This window comes from Filicampus tigris, chromosome 12 (genome assembly GCF_054856515.1).
Source record: "Filicampus tigris isolate MCC_2025a chromosome 12, RoL_Ftig_1.0, whole genome shotgun sequence".
Lineage (NCBI taxonomy): Eukaryota > Metazoa > Chordata > Actinopteri > Syngnathiformes > Syngnathidae > Filicampus > Filicampus tigris.
Window position 1 is genome coordinate 13,013,543 of NC_141228.1, and position 18,723 is coordinate 13,032,265.

The window sequence follows — 18,723 nt, forward strand, 5'->3', positions numbered from 1 at the left end:
GGGCCCGTGCACATGGATGAAGACTGTGTCACCTTGTTGGGCGAACATTTCGTTGCATTATAGTTAGGTGACGTCATCGGCCGAGCAAGCCGTGAGTAAATTGACCGATTGGGTTAACAAGATGCCAAAAACACGTGATTAGTGAGCTTCAAGCGTCGATGATGTGGCATAGTGAAGTTGACTCATCAACTAATCGGGTCAACCAATAGAGAAAAACAACATTGTTCGTGAATAAAATTGTAATGGTATGAGAATAGTCATTATTAGAAAAAATGTCATTATGTTCAGGGAGAAAAGTCACATTATAAAAATGCGTAAAATACATTTCCCCTCCATAATTATTAGCAACCCTTGTTAAGATGTGTTAAAAGCCTAAATGAATTCAATTTTTAATGCAGAAGCATACTCTCATACTGAAAATTGTAGAAATGGTTCACTAGACACATAGTCAAGTTCCTCCCATGGCCATCTCAGTCCCCAGACCTCAACCCTATTGAACACCTGTGGCATTAGCTAAAGAGGAGCGTGCAGAAGAGAGGACCCAGGTCGCTGGATGATTTAGAGAGATTGTGCAAAGAGTAATGGTCGAAGATCCCTTTTTCCGTAGTCTTCCATCTTGTGAAACATAGAAGATTAGGTGCTATTTTGTTTACAAAAGGGGGTTGCACAAAGTATTAATATCAGAGGTACTGTTAATTGTGGCACACATGATTTGATGTAAAATAATAATTTCTTCATGGGGGATTTTTTTTTCTCGCACTGAATAAAATACACTTGAATTAAAGATTGGATTTCCTTCTTTTTTAAATGTCGGTCCTACATTATTAAGGGAAAAAATGAGTTTATTAGAAGTTAAAGAATACATCAGGGGTGCCAATAATTATGGAGGGTTACAAAACAAATTTACAGTGTAAAATGAACCCCGCTATTTGCGGGAGATGGGGACTGGGCTGGGCCATGAATAGCAAAAATCTGCGTGTTACTGACAAAATCATAGTTTGTTTTTCTTAAAAAAGAACTTTGAAATGAAGACATCTCAATAATAAAACCTTGATAAACGTTTTGTTTTTCAACCATTTCAGGCACATTTCACAAGGTAAAGTGTTCAATGAAAGTTCTAGTTACAGTTCAGACATTAAATCACTTGTGCAGAATTAATTGTGGCCCTACAAAAATGTTTCTCCCTCATTGGCTTGATTTAAAGCATTTTTTGTCTTCCGGTATATTTAATTTATGTTCTTAAAAACATTTCAAAATGCTTAGTCTTGTCATCATTTCGGACAATTTTCTCAAATTCACTCTTTTCAGTTGATGATAAACATTAATATTCAAAATATTTATAGTACACTGGTATATAGGACCGGATCCCTTGACAGGGTTTCCCTTAGGCCCCCAAATGACTAAACATGCCCCTGGGTATGGGACAACTTCCAATTTGACAGCCTCAAGATGTTGTTGTGCCCGTTGATGTTTAGCCACTAGATGGCAGTAAGTTAAAGGTTGCCAACCCTCGTTTTGAAATCATGTCATGTCATCATGTCATCTTCCAAACCGCTTATCCTATACAGGGTCGCGGGGAGTTGCTGGAGCCTATCCCAGCCGTCAATGGGCGAAGGCAGACTACACCCCGAACTGGTCGCCAGCCAGTCGCAGGGCACACATAGACACTGTCACTGAGCGGGAATCGATCCCACGCTGCCCGCACACAACTCAGGCGTGTGTACCACTACACTATCAGTGGACTCATTTTGAAATCTTAAAATAAAAAGGATCAGTCTTAAATTCAGTTCATTGAGGGAGTGATTCAACATGCATTCCAGCATGTGGAGATATGCGACTTGATAAGCGCATAGTTTACACAAATTCACCACAGTTGGCTCATTGCAAAACAACACCCTCGTCTTGCTTGACAAAAGTGAGTAATAATTTTATCCTGCCACATATCCTTGACAAGAATATAAGAAATAATTCTTTGTTAAACCAATTTACGCTGCTCTGCACATTTTTTATGTCAATTTGGAGAAGACAGTCTCAGCTTTAAACAGAGTTGTCTTTCATCACCACCCTGGACTTGTGTAAATGCCCAGCCGTGAAGTGTTTGATGTGCTATTTTTCTCTGCCTTACTCTCACACAAGTCACACACACACACGCGCAAACAACAACAACAACAACAACAACATAAACAAACCATCAATGTGAAAGAGGTCGCAGTTCAGAGTACTACATTATTGTCCTTCAATAAATGATTAGCCAAGTCAAACAGTTTGTGCCCTGCAGTCATTTATTGATCAAAATTTATGGTTTGGTCCTTTATGGTTTGGAACATTCCTTATGTGCCGATTGTTTGTACTGGGTCAACCGTAATGTACAGTGTAAGTAAATATTATTGCATTCCATTGCATGAGTAACACGAAAGACTACATATTCTTACAAATATTCCGTAATTGTTTTGCTTCAATTCTGGTGTTCAATCTTTTTCATCTTTTGTAACATTTTTTTTAACACCCATTATAAATGCGATTTTTCAAGCGTATTTAAATTATGCCCAGGTTAATATGTGATAAAGCTGTCTTTTATTAACGTGTACGAATTTTAGTCATTGCTAACTACAGCTCACCTTTGGGTTTTTTGGGGGTTTTTTTCAACTAAGAGCTACTTTTCGGGTATTTATTCATGCAAAGCTCAGGTAGATTAGATGGAGATTGGAGATGGAGAACAGCAGGTTTCAGATCCATCCACAGATTCTCAATTGGATTCAGGTCTGTAATTTGACTTTGCCATTGTAACACCTGGATGTGTTTAGTTTTGAACCATTCCATTGTAATTTTGCTTTATGTTTCGGATCATTGTCTTATTGGAACCCCCGTCCCATTCTCAGGTCTTTTGCAGACTCTAACTGGTTTTCTTTCAAAATGACCCTGAATTTGGCTCCATCCATCTTGCCATCAACTCTACCTTCCCTGTCCCTACTTACAAAAGTAGCCCCAGACCATGTTGCTTCCATCACCATGTTTGACAGTGGGGATGGTGTTTCCAGGATGATGTGCAGTGTTACTTTAGTATAAAGTTTTGCATTTAGCCGGAAAAGTTCAATTTTGGTCTAATCTGATGAGAAGACCTTCTTCCACATGTCTGTTGTGTCTCCCAGATGGCTTGTGGTAAACTTCAAATGAGACTTTGTATAGTTTTCTTCAGGCCAATGCCAATACCAATATTTGGAAGAGCAAATTTCCAGTAGCTGATGAATTGACCGATTCCTTTAAAAAAAAAAAAAAAAAAAAAAAATTATGAATAAAATATAATAACTTCTTTTTAGTTCCCTTAATGGATTACAGGAAGAACATTTGACTGATTTATAGGGATGTCACAATATCGGCAATGTCGTGATATTAAAATTACCACCATATATCGTCGTCGTTGTGTCATGATATTAATAGCAGCAGATCTGTTTTAAAGCCCAAGTTATTTTCCATTTGTGCATTTACAGCACCCTCTGGTTGTTAGTTTATTAGTGCAGTTTAATTTGATGCATGACCGACCAAGGCTATTTCTTTGTTTTTTTAATATGAGCTCGATGTTTTGTTGTTTTTTTATTTTTACAATATCGTGAGCTTTTTATATATCGCCAAACTCTCCACAATATTGTGATGATTATAGTATCGTGAGTTTCAATTCGTGATATTATCGTATTGTAACATTTGGATACCGTGACATCCCTACTGATTTATAATACTTTGTCCTGTTATTAGTTTACTACAGAGAGATAAATTGTCTCTTCTAATAAAATCTGCCAATTTTGCCATATAGATAGATCAACTGCAAAGCAACTAAAGGAAAACACTTGACAGTGTTACATAAAAGATTCCTGGAGCCGTACCAGAATGTAACTGTTTCTTCTTAAGGCCATGCCACGCCTCCTATCAAGTTTTGTGGAAATCTGTCGTCTTTGTCACTTGGTAGGAAACATTCTAACATAAGTATAAAACCTTCAGCTGCTTAGTTCATGTCCATCGATTGTCGATTTACGGTCTCTTCCATGGTTTGTGCAGTAAGCAGCTGTGAGTCACACACCCAGTTAGGTTGCCAGCAGTCCTATTCCTCTGCAGTCCTTTTAATCTGTTGGCTGCCTGTCCCTTGTGTGTCTGCTCTTCTCCTCCCCTCCCTGCCTTTCTCCTCCTCTGCTTTCCAAAATCCCACCTCCTCCTCTTCATACTTTTTCCCTCCCTCCGTCACTCCAAAGGACACAGAGATTTGTTGTGCGTGAAGGAGAAATATATGGCAGGAGTTGAGCTTTTTTTAATGGAGTTGAGATTGGAGGAAAGGTAATTTCTAATGGAGAGGAAGGGAAAGTGAAGTGTGACGTGTGTGTGTCTCTCTCTCTCTATCTCTCTCCCCCTCTCCCTCTCTCACGCTCACGCTCTCTTTCCTCTTGCCCAGGGCGCTGTGATCGGCATCGATGACGAGGACGACAGCACATTCACCATCACAGTGGACCAGAAGACTTTCCATTTCCAAGGTGAGCCCACCCTCTTTTCATTTGGCCGTCTTTTTCCATCGCTGGCTCTCTTTCTCTGCGGTCGCTTCACACACCCCCCCCCCCCCCTCCATTGCTGCTGTTCATTTGCTCGCTTGCCCCATCAGTCTCCCTCGCCCTCTCTCACTCTCGCTCTCCTTCCCTCCCCGTCTTTTTAAAGACTTGGGTCAGTCTTGTCTTATGCCTGGAAACGTGCACAGTCAAAGTGTGCTGTGAGCAATTTGAAGCTTTTCTCCCGTCCGGCGGAACATGGCCTAGCCTCACGAAGTTGGATGAACAAGATTTGTTCCGCTGCCCGCTGCATAGATTCCGGGAACAGCAAACAAGGAAGGAATCTGTTTTCCTCAGCACTCCTGACTGCGACTGAGCGCAAAGATTGCCGCTTGTGTGTGTTGCAGCTGCACCTCTGGGAATAATAATGGAATACTGCTGAGCTGGAAGCTGAGCTCAGGTCTCTACTGGCTGCCGCCTCTACTCGCCCTTCACTATAGAAGCCTGCCGCTGCTGGCACCTTAACAACCAGTCCGTCCCACCATAGGGACGGGATTGGCTCCCAGCAACGGCATCACCCCTCCGCCACCACATCCTAGCCGTGCCAACCTTTCCCTCTTATCGAGCCGGCACACCGCAGGCACTTTTTCTTACATCACCCCACCAGGTTTTAAGCTAGCAGCAGTCCCGTTTCCTTTGCATCTGTTCTTCCATCCCTCCACCAGTGTGCATTTTTCCCCTCTCACTGCCTACCACCACACCTCCCATTTCATCACCAGCAGTCACCCGCCACAGTCCATGGGCCCCCCGCCCCTCTCACCTCCTCCATGCCCTCTCCCATGTCTGTGTTCCGAAGCTGTATGCTGTGGTTCTACAAACGGAAGGGTAAGGAGAAAACCTCCCCTGGCTCGGTCCACATGCATGTCAACAACTCAAGGCGAAAAGACGGAGAGGAAAGGGTGTTGATTACTTGTCGTCTGGGATTTACAGTTTAGCCGGAGCGACGTGTCCTGTGTCGCTTGGGCGTTTTGGTTTTGTTGCTGTAGTTCAAGGGTATTTTTGAGCTATGCAAGGTAGATTGTTTAGTCAGGTGTGATAGAGAAAGGCCTATGTGCAGTCTTGCACGTCAACACTTTGTCGGCTCATTGTGAAAGTATGACTGCTATCGGTTTTGTTTTATTCGGTTGAGACATTTTTAGGACTCAAATAATTGTGCACAACTATGTTTAAAGTCAGGGAATTATAACTCCTGTCAGAATCTTCACGTGATCTGGACTTCTCCATGCATTAAAGGCTAAGTCAGGTCAATGTGTAAACGCAGTGTCCTGATTAATATTGAGGAATAAAGCCGCAAAATCCACCTAAGGGGGTTTTCATTTTGCCACTGCTGCTGTCGACTGAAATTGACATGACAGTTGCTCAGGGCTCAGATAACGACTGTCACGTGCCCAAACCCAGAAAACGGCTTTAAGGCGTGTTCAGTTCTTGTTATTCACATTGGTACCTTGACTTAAACGTGCCCCAACTCACGAGCCTTTTTAGTGCTGTGTTCCAGGCCAAAATTGGAGTTACGAGCAAGATTCAGATAGATATGCTTGTGGGTGAATAAATGGAACCATTAAAATGCCGTAATGCCCTCGCATGTGGGCAAGGAGACACTGTCAGCAGTTTAGTGAACAGGAGAAACACAAAATGAGACCACATGTCTACCACTAGGCCACGCCCCTTAAAGGCATACATCTAACACAAAAACATTTGCTACAGTAGTTTGCGGTTTTTTTTTCTTTCTTTCTTCTTAAAGGGGGGGAATTCAACCCAAACATATTTTTTTCAAGTATATGTTCCCAGCAGGCACATTAGTTGAAACACGGCATTCTGATTAATACTGCGTTTGTGGAATATGAGTTAAGCAGCAAAATGCACTCGTTTTTAGCCATCTCTGGGGGCGGCCATTTTGTCTTCTGTCGACTGAAAATGACATCACAACTGCTCACATTGACCATTCACGGCTCAGATTCAGAAAACAGGTCAGCCGTGATTGGTCGTTACCAGAGCCCTGAGCAGTTGTGACGTCATTTTCAGTCGACACAAGTAACAAAATGGCTGCCCCCAGAGATGGCTAAAAACGGTTGGATTAACTCTTATTCTAAAAACGCAATATTTATCAGTTTTAGTTATTGTTTCAACTAGTGGGCTTGCATAGGACATATTTTTGAAACAGTGTAACAGTCTTTGACAGAATATGAGATAAACAAGCAATGCAAACACTGTTCAGCTGTTGGAATAGTTGAACACCATTAGATGACCATTTCTCCCCCCATGGACTCGGGATAATTAATTGTCTTTGTCAGGGATAGGCGTAACAATCGATGGCTTGACTTTGAAAACCTCTCTTGATCATGTGAAACTGTTGATAGCTTCTTGAAGTAATTGTGGTGGCGAGCACTTCTTGGCTGAAACCAGCAGAGATTCTGTAAATTCAGACTCTCTCCAACTAGTTTTTCAAAGAACTTGAAGTCAAGCCAATGTCCAGCCGGGCTTCCACTGTGGCACAACTCCTGCAAGCAGTATGATTCTGCACAGTACAAAACGAGCCCAGAATACTCAGATACTGCAATATAAAGATTCGCACGAGATATGTGCCGAACATTAGAAAGGCTTTTAGCTTGGGGATGCGATACACAGGATGTTGTGCCGAGGAGATTCCTCTGTCGCAGTAAAGTAAATCCTGGTCTGAGGATGCTGGGGTGTCATTCTCTCTTGAGCCACAGTACTATATATGGCTATATGGGGTTTTCCTCACATTTAAGTGTTACCCATACATGTGATCGTTCACAGACCTCTATCACAGTGTTGTGTTTCGCTAACTAGGTTTTTCTGGGATTAATACACGATGCCTCCTGCGGGACGGTCCAGTTTATAAGCAGAAGTGTAGTTGTTATTCAGCTGCTGTGCCAGCTTCGATTGTGTCTCCGTCTCTACTGTGCTTTTATTTAGAGGAGCATCCATTATTAATCAGCCTCTCTCTACTGGTGGTGTCTGAGTTACCTGAGAGGCTTTTAGTATCCCCTTTATCCTCCACTCTCACTCACCTCCTCTTATCTACCGTCGCCATCCTTCCTGTCTTCGCCGTCCACTTTTGTCAGCAGCACGAGAAAATCCCTCCTGACTGTTCTGTTCCTTGCCTTGATATGACCCACATGAGCTTCATTTACAATCACTTTTTTTTTTTTTCCAGCATTTTTTCTGCTAGTACCCATTATGCCATTTAGATCAAATGAACACATTTGACCAACGTTTATATTCACCCTAAAATGCTGCATTGTCATTGCAGCACACTGTGGGTCTTGGCAATGTTGATAGGTTCGCCGTCCCCCTGGAGCATGCACACAAAACATCAGCTGGTGGAAAGATGGAGGGGTGAGGAAAGAAAAGGGCGGGATGAATAATTCAGATGCGTTTTGGACAGACGGGACAGCAGACGCTAAGCATTTTAAACGGAAATGTGGCAGCTCAATACCCTGACCTCTTTGCATAGAAATCCCTCCCATACAGTCGGATTCGGGTGTATTTTGCTAATGAGGATTTTTGAAGTGTTTCTCCTCTTAAATTCATGAGGTATTACCAAAATAGGTTTTTTAGAAGTTAGTTCCCGCCATGAAGCGTGCACAGTGAGAACATCACACAGAAAAGCCATGCTTGGCCTGTCTTGTTCAAGAATTAATACATTTATCCTGTTAAATATAATCAATTGTTCCTGCTAACATACTAAAGCCACACAAATGATTGATTCAAAGCTAGTTCAGAACTTTTGAGTCTAATTTCAAATTTGATAGAATATATATTTTAAAAAGTAGTATTGCTACACTGGTTTGATTGCTCTTGGCTTTATTCCACGTAATTATTGTTTCTTTTCTCTGCATCAAAAAGGTAAACCTTTTAACCATTTGACTGGTTTTGAATACTTGATGTACCCGAGCACATTAGTAGAATGATTCCACTATTCCTCCCGTCAGGGGAAAATAAATCCATAAACGTGTTTGTCAAAGCTTGTATTGTTCTGTGACAAAATCTATGTCAAGGCCCCAGTGCTACGTCCATCAAGAATGGAGCTAAATAACATTACCCTCAGTCACCTTTTCCTCTGGAGAATCTTATTAGGCTGAGGGCGAAGCAAGGGGCTGTCTGAGTGGGTTGGCCTGAGCCTAGGCTGTCTGTTTCGTTTGTTCAAAAGATTCTCTGCACTGCTCAGCCTGTCTTAACTCATCAATCCATCTGCTGCCGCTGCTGTCTTGATGTTCTGGCTGTTTATGTAAAATTCATTAGACCATCACCCGATGTCGGGTACATGCCGCAGCAACCCTAAATTACCAGCATTAGTAATGACTAAAAATAATAATTGAGCTCTATTAATGTAACTCGTTTTTCACAAATTGAGGAGAATATATGCTTTTTGATATTATGTTGCTTGTGTGTATGATTTGTGTGTATGATATGTGAATCTCCATTTTTTTTTTTTTAGGGTGTTATTAAGACACAAGCAACATGGTGCGTTCAGGGTACTTTCACAATGTCGGGAACTTGCATAAACACCACACTACTCTGCGCATTAATTGTTTTTCTTCTGTTATGTTTTTAACTAATTCACTGCCATTGACGAAATTGTCTTTTCGCAGTCCAGCCATTCAATGCCATGAACTTATTTATATTTTATTCCATTTTTTTCAAACGTTAGGGTAAAAGAGGTTCTGAAAATGTCTGGCAGTGAATGAGTTGAACTCATGAGAAGCCAAAATTTAATTCCCGATTAAATTTCGATGAATTGCCTAGCTCTACTGCAAACGCACTTAAAATAGAAGTAGTCCACATTAAAGCACTTGACAATGTTTGATGGTCCCTTTAAATCCGCTCATCTAATGAATTCCGCACAATGTGTTCAGCACTGATGTGCCTCTTGTACCACAAGTCATGCACATGTTATCTGTTTTGGGTCAATGTTCAATGTCAGCCTGTTTGAGGGTGGTGTGTGTATGTGTGTATGTGCAATGAGGGTGCAGCTTTGTTTTGCTCTATTTCACCCAAATGTAAACTTATCTAGCATGTGACACCATAGTCCTGATTGTCTTGTGCAGAATTTAAACGCGATGCTAAAATTCTAAATATATTTTTTAGATTGTCTTATCACTAAATGCAGTGTTCAATGTCCAAGTGTGTAACGTCTGCTCATAGATCTACTCTATGTATGAAATATGGCTCACTGGGCGTGTCTGTATGCTTGTGCCCTCAGCCCGAGATGCAGACGAGCGAGAGAAGTGGATCCACGCCTTAGAGGGAACGATCCTGCGGCACACCCTCCAACTCCGGGTAGGAAACCGTGCTTGTGTTTGTAAAACGTTTGTCTGTTAGTGTTTTTAATCCTTTTAATTCTTTGAAAATAAGACCCATTTAGCTCTGGGGCTTATGTTTTAATGCCTGCAAATGCAAGTGGCTTATTTTTCCCACTTTTTCGCTGGAAAAGATGGGTTGATTTACATATCCTGGAAAGTGGTATTTTCTACTTCATGGATGTGCTTTCCTAGCATTTGACACTTTAAGAGGTTGTGGGAGGATCTCAGTCTTATGCCGAGTTTAAGCGACTCGATTGAAGCCCCATTTGGACCCAACAGACGTTTACTGTCGTGGCTGATTCTTTTGAGTTATGCGTTGTGAAACGTAATGTAGTTACCTCATGTAGTGTGACATAATCAAGGACAATCTGTTGTTTGGGACGCCTCATGACCATGACACAGAAAGTCTGGAGTGGCAGAATTTTTTTTGTGTTTTTTCCGCATGGTGCAACATGTCCACGAGGCCCCAAAATGTGTAGGCATTGACCGATAGTATGAAGGATGCCTACGCCGACAAAAACGTGAAGTCCAAGCTGCCCTTTATAAGATCGATACTTTTTTTAAGTCACTTTGGATGTTGGATGTCTAGACAGCGTTGATTCTCTCATTTCATTCTTATTAACAAGTCACATCATCAAAAATGCTGGATTTTTATTGATATTGTTGAGGGCCAAGCCTAAAAAAAAAAAAAAAACATAGAGGATGAACAGTCATCACGTGCAACTTCACATGCTAGACTTTAGCTTGATGAGCATTTAAAGGATTAGAAGGGTACCGGTGGGAAAGAGGAACAGTGTGGTGATAGAGCAGGAAATTGGATTTATGAGTGAACAGAGAATAAGTCAGTCAGTCAACAATAAAAGTAGAACAGAATCTACACCGGCAAAGTCGTGTTTAGTGTGAATGAGAAGTACCCTCCAAAGTACAAGCAGTAGTCTTCTGCATTTCCGTTTGTCCGTTATACGTCATCAGTGGTAACGTTTGATTGTAGAGCAGTTGACCTATTTTTTTCCACACTTTTATGACATTTCAGAATGTTCAAGTGCGATGTATGAAGTCAACTCACCCAAAAATATTCACATCTAGTGCGACAGGCATTAGTTACAATGTTGCCATCCATGCCCGCTCTGAATGCCTCCACTCCGCTCCCAACGGCCAGTCAAATCGCAGCCTTTGAGATTAGCAAATCATGTTCTATCAAATCACAATTATATTGCAAATGCAATTCATCGTTCAGACCTAACCAGTAGTATCGATTTGTGAAACAAATTTGGACATAAGAGGTTTTGGCTCAACGTCAGCGGTGCCGTTTATACAGTTAGTAGGCCTCAGTCCTGCCTGGCATGTTGTGGCACAACATGGTACTTCACTGAAGGCACACAACTCTGTCAGACTTGCCTGTATACTGTGTTTAAAAAAAAAAAACAGAGCAGAATTTCGTGAAAAGAAATTATATGATTTGGCTAAGTTTTGGGGTGTTTGATTTTTCAATGTTTAGTTCTCTTTTGTTCTGTGTGTCAGTTTTACAGTAAACATCAACTGGGAGTAACTTGAGAAGCTTGAAACAAGCACTTTTAGCCTCTTATTTGGAACTTTGTGTGAGTGAGTGAGGTCAGGTGCTAAGCAATACTTTATAGCAATACTCGCGGCTCAAATTCAGAAAACAGGTCAGCCGTGATTGGTCGTTGTGAGCAGTTGTGATGTCATTTTCAGTCGACAGAAGACAAAATGGCCGCTCCCAGAGATGGCTAAAAACGAGTTCATTTTGCTGCTTAACAACACAAACGCAAAATTAATCAGAATACCGTGTTTCAACTAATGGGCCTGCTGGGAACATATTCTTCCAAAAAATATGTTTGGGTTGAATTCCACTTTAAGTGTGGCTTAAGTTTTAATTTGTTTAAAGCGTGTGAGAGCTTTTTTTTTTTTTTAATGGTCTCTCTGTTACAATTTTTTTTTTAAATTACTTTCTCCTTCCTAAAACAAATTTTCTTTTTTATTCCATCATATCATTAAGTGTTTCAGTGTTAAGGTCTCCATTTTGTTTCTTTAACTTGATTTGCACACCACCACCACCACCCTTTGAGACAAATCCTTCTGATGAGCTAAGTGCATTGCTCAGTATACAGACACGCACACTCACACACACACACACGCAGACCTAACACGCTGCTGTCATAGCATCATGTGACCTAGCCTTTCCAATCTCAGAGCTGCTTGCTGCCTCAACCAAACATCTGCCCCGGCTGCCTCAGCCAATGGGAGCGGCCATTTGTGATGCTTGCTCCTGTCAGTGTTTGCTGCTTGCTTTCGTGTGTTTTCCCCGCTGCCGACGTGAAAGGAAGTCTGCCTTTCCTGCCAGGGGAGGGTCCTGGATTAACTCGGCTGTCTGTCTCATACTAAACGCCCTGCTGATAGAAGATAAGACGGGATCAAATGTGGCTGAACGGCTAACTCGCTCTGAAGGTTGCTGCGGTGAATATTGTCATATTGCGGTGGAGCGCAAGAGTAGTGTTTGTTGTTCTTTAAGAAATAGAAGGAGGAGGCGAGAGTGAGGGAGAACGCTAACTTGGACCGGAGCTGAGCGCCTTGTTTGCTGGCGGAAGAAGGAAATGACGGCGCACAACAAGAGGCAGAGGAAAGAACCCGTGTCAGGTTTAACTGGCCCGATGGACACGATGCGCGTTGTTTAGTTCAGCATGTCTATCGGAGGGCGCAACCCTGTAAGTAAGACACAAAAAAAAAGAGCGCAGCATCACAGCAACAACTTCAAAGGCTGCAGTATGGTTTTGGGGCAAACAGTGTGGAAAGACAAATACAAAAGGGGGAGGGTGTGAGAGCAGTGCTGTTTGTCAAGTCTGCCGTTGTGAGAGTTTGGCTGTTTGTCTGTGACGCTGTCTAAGCTCCTTTTAAAATATTCCCGCTGTGTATGTGGCACCAGCACTCAGAGATGTGACGGCATCTCCTGTGGGAATAAGTGGGAGTGCAAGGGCACACTGGGGCATGTTATATTAAGAAAGTAACGATGTGAACATGTGATATGTCTGCAAAGTCTTGTATACAGTCTAAAACAGCAGCTTTGTAAATGTATAAAGTGGCACCGTGACTTACTGGTGACCCGATTTAGGAGCTTTTCTCGATACAGAGCTGTTGCTTGGCCAATTTTTTTTGTCCTTTGAGTTGAAGGGGTTCTTGAGTTGCAAACCAAGAATCTGAATTACCAAGGGCTAGATGGTAGCAACAAACTTGACAACATAACGATTCTTCCCAAAAAGAACAGAAAATAAAGTAAGCACTGACCTATGGTGAATTTAGAGTCTTTAGGCGTGACTGATTTAATCACCTAAATTTACCCCAATAGCGTTTATTTGCATTTATTTTTGGTCAGGCTCCCACGCAGCCACCTACATTCTCCCGTCATGTTGACAGTGAAAGCACCTTTGCCCCTTTGAGGAAGTTTGGCCAGTTAGCCGCAGGCTTGATGGAAGCTGAGCTAACGCGGACTTTGTTCCCTATAAAGAGAGTGCACTTTTTATTTTGAAATAGATTACAGGGCGGCGTTTGGCTGCTCATGGCTTTTCTTCACGTCCCCATGAGATGCACTTTAGCAGGAGGAAAAAGCCCTGCAGGTCCCCCACACGCCAGCACTGAGCGACGGAGCCAAATCAGAGCGCGCGTATGGGACGCAAAGGTTTGATTACATGATTGGATTCCATGTGAGTGCTGCTGTGCAATGTGCGGCTGGCTGCTCAGCAGACTCAACATCTGCTGTTATTCTTCCTGCGGAACGGTCTGCCTGGGCCTTCATGCATTTTCTCTGTTGTCTGAGTTGTTTTTTTTTGTTTTGTTTTTTTAGGGAAGTCTTGTCAGTGCACATTAATCTGCACTTTTTCCTGCTTTTGTGTCAGCTGAGTTTTTCTGGTTCCAGTGAAACAACTTCCAAAGGCTAGCACAAGCTGTTTTCTGATGCTGTTTGACTTATTTAAAAATAATTATAATAATAATAATAATGATGACAAAGTTGTTTTTGTTGGTACACGTGGTTATTTTCATGCTAGGCATTATGCTTTCAGCTACATGCCGTTTATGTTGACATCTGCTTAGTAAAATGAATTTCTGCATGATAATGACGTTTAAGTATTTTCCGGACTATAAGCCGCACCTTTATATAAGACACTCTATTTAAAAAATAAAAAAAAGATTCTAAAAAATTAGATATTTACTGCATTTACAGAACAATTTTGAAGTGTAAATGTACATGTATGTACCTGAACAGATTCTTTCCTAACAGTGCATTTTAACACGGCATCAACTTTGCTGATTAAAACTGAACAGAACCAAGAGAAAATAACCAGTGCTGTTTAGTTATCTTAATATCACTGCCCGCTGCCACCCCAGGTTGTCAGTTAACGTCCCTTTATTGCTCTACTTCCGTATACCACCCAATGCAGCGCCTTGTGCTTAACTAGTGCTAAGTAAGTTGTTGTATTGTATTGTATTGTATTTCCGGTTTGAGCGCCCCTAGCAGTGGAAGAAAAAATGTATACAAGCCGCATGGTTCAAAACCTAGGAAAAAAGTAGCGCCTTATAGTCCGGAAAATACGGTATTCCGAATACTGAGCAGCCAGGCACTTAGTAAGTTGTCTTTTCTGGTTCGATGGTTGAATCACACTTTTCCTCACCAATTCCCTTCTGGTGATTGCTGAAGCCCCTCGCGATCTGCTAGTATCCTTGCATGATGATTGGTAATGTCCTTTTGATTTTTTTGGGGGGGGGCATATTTCCCCAGAACATTTTGCTTGCTCTCCAATTTCCTGCCACTTTGGCACTGGACTTTCGAAGTGCCACTGTTCTTGGAGGAAGGCCAGACAGATGCCCCAGTACATCCCCTCTGCCATTAGTCTAGTAACGACCTTGTAATGGGCATTGTGTAATTAAATTTTCCCCAACTGGATTGCTCCGTGCCTGGATTAAGTCTGTTTTTAATCAACCAACAATTATGTGCAGCACGGTCGATTTGCACACACACTTTCAGCTTTCCTGTCTTTGTTGCATTCATTGGGTTTCTGAAAGCCTGAATGCACTGATATCAGACAGACCCGCTGTCCTGTATAGGCAAGGCTGTCAACAGCAGTGCTTGTATTAAGACCAGTGCAGTGTATTGCTGGAAGATTCTCCCGAACTGATGTTTCTGTATGCTATGGTGTGTATTTACAAAGCATACATGGTCAGGACATGAGACATTGTGTACGTTATTCTTACTGTTTGTTAATTTTACTATGCAAATATCTGCCAGGTACAAATAAAACATAGGAGACTTTCGGTTGGCTTGTACAAATAATCTGCTGGTCTTTTTTTTTTAAACTTCCTTTTTCCGATCACAGGAGGCAGAGACAGGATTTGTACCGAGTGTCCAAGACTTCGACAGAAAACTTGCAGAAGCTGATGCCTATCTACAGATTTTGATTGACCAGTTAAAGGTAGAACAGCAGATAACCTCTTGGAACACACAGAGCTGACCCCACTTACATGCAGTATATCACTCTTGGCTGTTTATACGAGCTATGTTGAGTTACCATACATTTGAGCTACCATACATTTTGTCCGTATAGTGGAACTTTGTTTTTCGTCATTAATCCATTCCAGACTAAAACCGAATCGTCTGAAAACCAAAAGAAATATTTCCCATACGAAATCATGTAAATCCAATTCATCCGCTCCAGAAAATAGAAATGACTAATGAAGTGGATAAAAGAACATTTAACATCACATTTACCTTTATCTATGACAACAAGGAGGCGGGAGGGAGGGGCCATTTTTATATTTCGCTACTGCTAAGTTCTTCCTTGAATTTTATGTTTAATCTTTTTGTTATGTTCCTTCCTTCTAAAATGGCTGGCGCTCCGAACTTTCTGTTATTAAAAATGTGGTCCAACAAAAGCATTCTACAATGCTATCAAGGCAACAACAACTCTCCCAGTCTGCCCTACAACATAGAGGCAATTTGAGACAGCAACTGTCCAACACATCCTGTCAAAATTCAGGCCTTGAAAATGAAAGCACACTAGTAATGCAGTTTCACCACACTTTCTATGGCCCTTGCTCTGACACCATTTAGAAGCTCTGACATTTGACAGGAAATGTCACACTGTTACCCGTGTGAAAGCTTGCATTGTGCCCATCTTGCCTAGCCATCGGTTGAACCCTTTTGACGCAATTTACGAAATGCTATAGATGAACCTGGATGACGATACTCACTCAATGAGAAACAAAGGCAGAATGAGTCACAAGCACATGGCATAGAGCATTGATTCCAGGAAATAAATGGCAGGGTTGAGGTTTTTGTTGTTGTTTTTTGCAGGGGAGTATGAAAACTGAAAAAGGTGTCAAAAACAAACGCATACAAAAACCGATGTTCTATTTGACCGTGTTTAGATGCTTTGGTTGAAATTTTGCTCACAGCATCGTGTGTTTCCGTACATTTCATACATCTATAAACAGGATTAGAGGTGTCAAAATGGATCGATTTAATCAACGATATTGATTATCAATTAATCAACAACTATTTTAATAATTGAGTAAGTAATTATCAAAAGCCTCTCAACAGTATTTTTTTTTCTGATTTCTGTAGTCCTTGATGAAAGCAGACTGATTATGTTTTGTTTAATCAATGAACATAAGACATTTGCAAACATCTGCGTTTACTTTGGAAAACAATACCTGTCCGGTAACTAAATAAGTTTCAAAAAGGTTGGTGAGTACATCAAGCCGTCTCGTCTCGTGTGATATTGTTAAAATTAGTTGTTCTTTTCAATCACTTCTAAATACTAAATAAACAACAATTGAGCAATAAACTGTACTTGTGGAAAAATGTTTTTGTAATCCACTTAAATGCAAAGTAAAATGTAATCTGATTATTCTATTAACCGATAGAATAACTGATTCTGAAAATAGTCTATATTCTATTCAATATAAAACACGTCAGGTGTTAATGCATTGCTGCTCGCTGATCTGAAGTCTCACACAAAGTCCTGATTTTATTTGTGACAGTTCTGCATAACAATCTCAATTAAGATAAGGTTGTTCACATTTTACAGGTTTCGAAGTCTGGAATAGTATAGTCATTTAAAATGAAAATGTATTGCTGTATCTGAAGCAGTGTTAGCAGAGTCTTTGAGGCAGCACGCAATGTTTAAGTACCACAAAATGCAGCCCGTCAATTCATTGTGATTTCTGTCATCCTCGCAGCTTTTTGATGAGAAGATCAAGGACTGCAAAGAGGATGAATCTCGCCGGGTGAGTACCAGCAATGCAGGCTCCCTTTCTTTTCTGGCCGCCATCAGAGGCCTGGCGAAAATCACAGAAAGTCTGACCGTCAATATACACGAAAGGGAGCTGTTTTATCCATTTCAAAAATATTCATTTAAAAAGGCCAAAGGAACAAAGAGCTGCTCTCCCGCAGTCGAGTTTGTCCACTTTGATACAATCTAATGCTAAAGCAAATACTTTTTGTTTGAATCATTAAAGCCTGTTATCACTTGAATTGCTAGCTATGCGAAAGTGAAGCACGTTTCACAAGCTGTCGGCGTTAACACATCGACAGTCAACATCCTCCCCCGTGACTCCCAAGGTCACATGAGATAATATCCATTTCTACTGTCAGCAAATATATTTTTTAACTGTACTTTCTTCATGTAGGATTTTATAGCAATCCACTTTTTGTCTTTCAGAAAATTGAAAATTTGAAGGAGACTACTTGTGTAAGTCCAAATTTAAGACACTTTCCTTCCTGCATTTCACTTCCTGCTTATTTCCTTGCTATGTTGGCTTTTTTCAGAGTATGGTAGAGTCCATCAAGCACTGTATTGTTCTTCTGCAAATTGCCAAGGTAAGCGCGACATATTTGTTTGCATTTTTTTTGGGGGGGGGTGGTATGTGTTGCTGCTTGGGTGTGACAGTTCTCTGTAATCATCCTGTGACCACATCTGTTTGTATTTCTGGGGTAGTTCCCAGCTTAGTTTGCTGCTTGGGTCAGCGGTCAATGAGGATGTAACTCAGTAATCATTTCATCACATCAACTTTTTAAAGTGGGGGAAAAATACATCAAGACAAACTAAAATGATTCCGTTTCCGTCTACTCTGATCTTATTACGAACGCTATGAATTTTGTGATGTGACGAAAGGATTCCTACATGTGGCAAGTTGCTAAATGACATGAAATCTACATCAGTAGTCTAACATTGTCTTCTTAAAATTTTAAGGACCAAAGTAACGAACAGCAACACGCAAACGGACTTATCGTAAGTTTTGACGTTCTCTGTCCATGACAAGGATTGAAATCAAACCAACTGCTAACTTTCTTTTCCCACTTAATTCACCACTGTCGGAAAGAGAATACAATGGAATCTCTGAGTGCATGCTATTATTTTGGAGATTTGTTTCTATCTCAGTCTCTTACCTCACATCTGCCACTATTTCCTCTTGATCTTTTTAAGTAATTTCCTGATTTCATCTGTGATTTAGTCCTTATTACCACTGGTTGGGAACTATTCTCTATTGTGTGTTTTATTTGTGTTAGGGGGAAAAAATGTGCATTGTATGTTCATGATGTGTTTGCATGCATTGTTTGCGGGACCCAGTATGAGAATGCTGCACTGCACCATTGATTTATCCTGCACACACTGCCTGCTTATTGACCCATCCGGCGCTAATAGCTAGGCAGCCATCTTTGGAGCACTTTAGTGCCTATGCAGGTGTCATCTACACTTGGTGTATTGTGTAATTATCATTTTCTATAGTACACATTATCA

General features: G+C 41.2%; 1 protein-coding gene across 10 annotated transcripts in view; it reads left to right on the forward strand.

Annotated features, from left to right (window-relative positions):
* The window catches only part of osbpl9 (oxysterol binding protein-like 9), a 32,248-nt gene that overhangs the window by 1,354 nt on the left and 12,171 nt on the right, over positions 1-18,723 (forward strand). For 6 of the 10 annotated variants that reach the window (XM_086046995.1, XM_086046996.1, XM_086047000.1 and 3 more), the window contains exons 3-9: positions 4,439-4,517; positions 9,814-9,890; positions 15,298-15,393; positions 17,162-17,209; positions 17,644-17,673; positions 17,751-17,801; positions 18,175-18,213. In XM_086046995.1, the coding sequence (XP_085903121.1) occupies positions 4,439-4,517; positions 9,814-9,890; positions 15,298-15,393; positions 17,162-17,209; positions 17,644-17,673; positions 17,751-17,801; positions 18,175-18,213 (420 nt within the window). Of the gene's footprint in view, positions 1-4,438; positions 4,518-5,072; positions 5,412-9,813; positions 9,891-12,197; positions 12,637-15,297; positions 15,394-17,161; positions 17,210-17,643; positions 17,674-17,750; positions 17,802-18,174; positions 18,214-18,723 lie in introns of those variants that run through there. The other 4 variants (XM_086046997.1, XM_086046998.1, XM_086047003.1 and 1 more) reach the window with 3 other exon arrangements.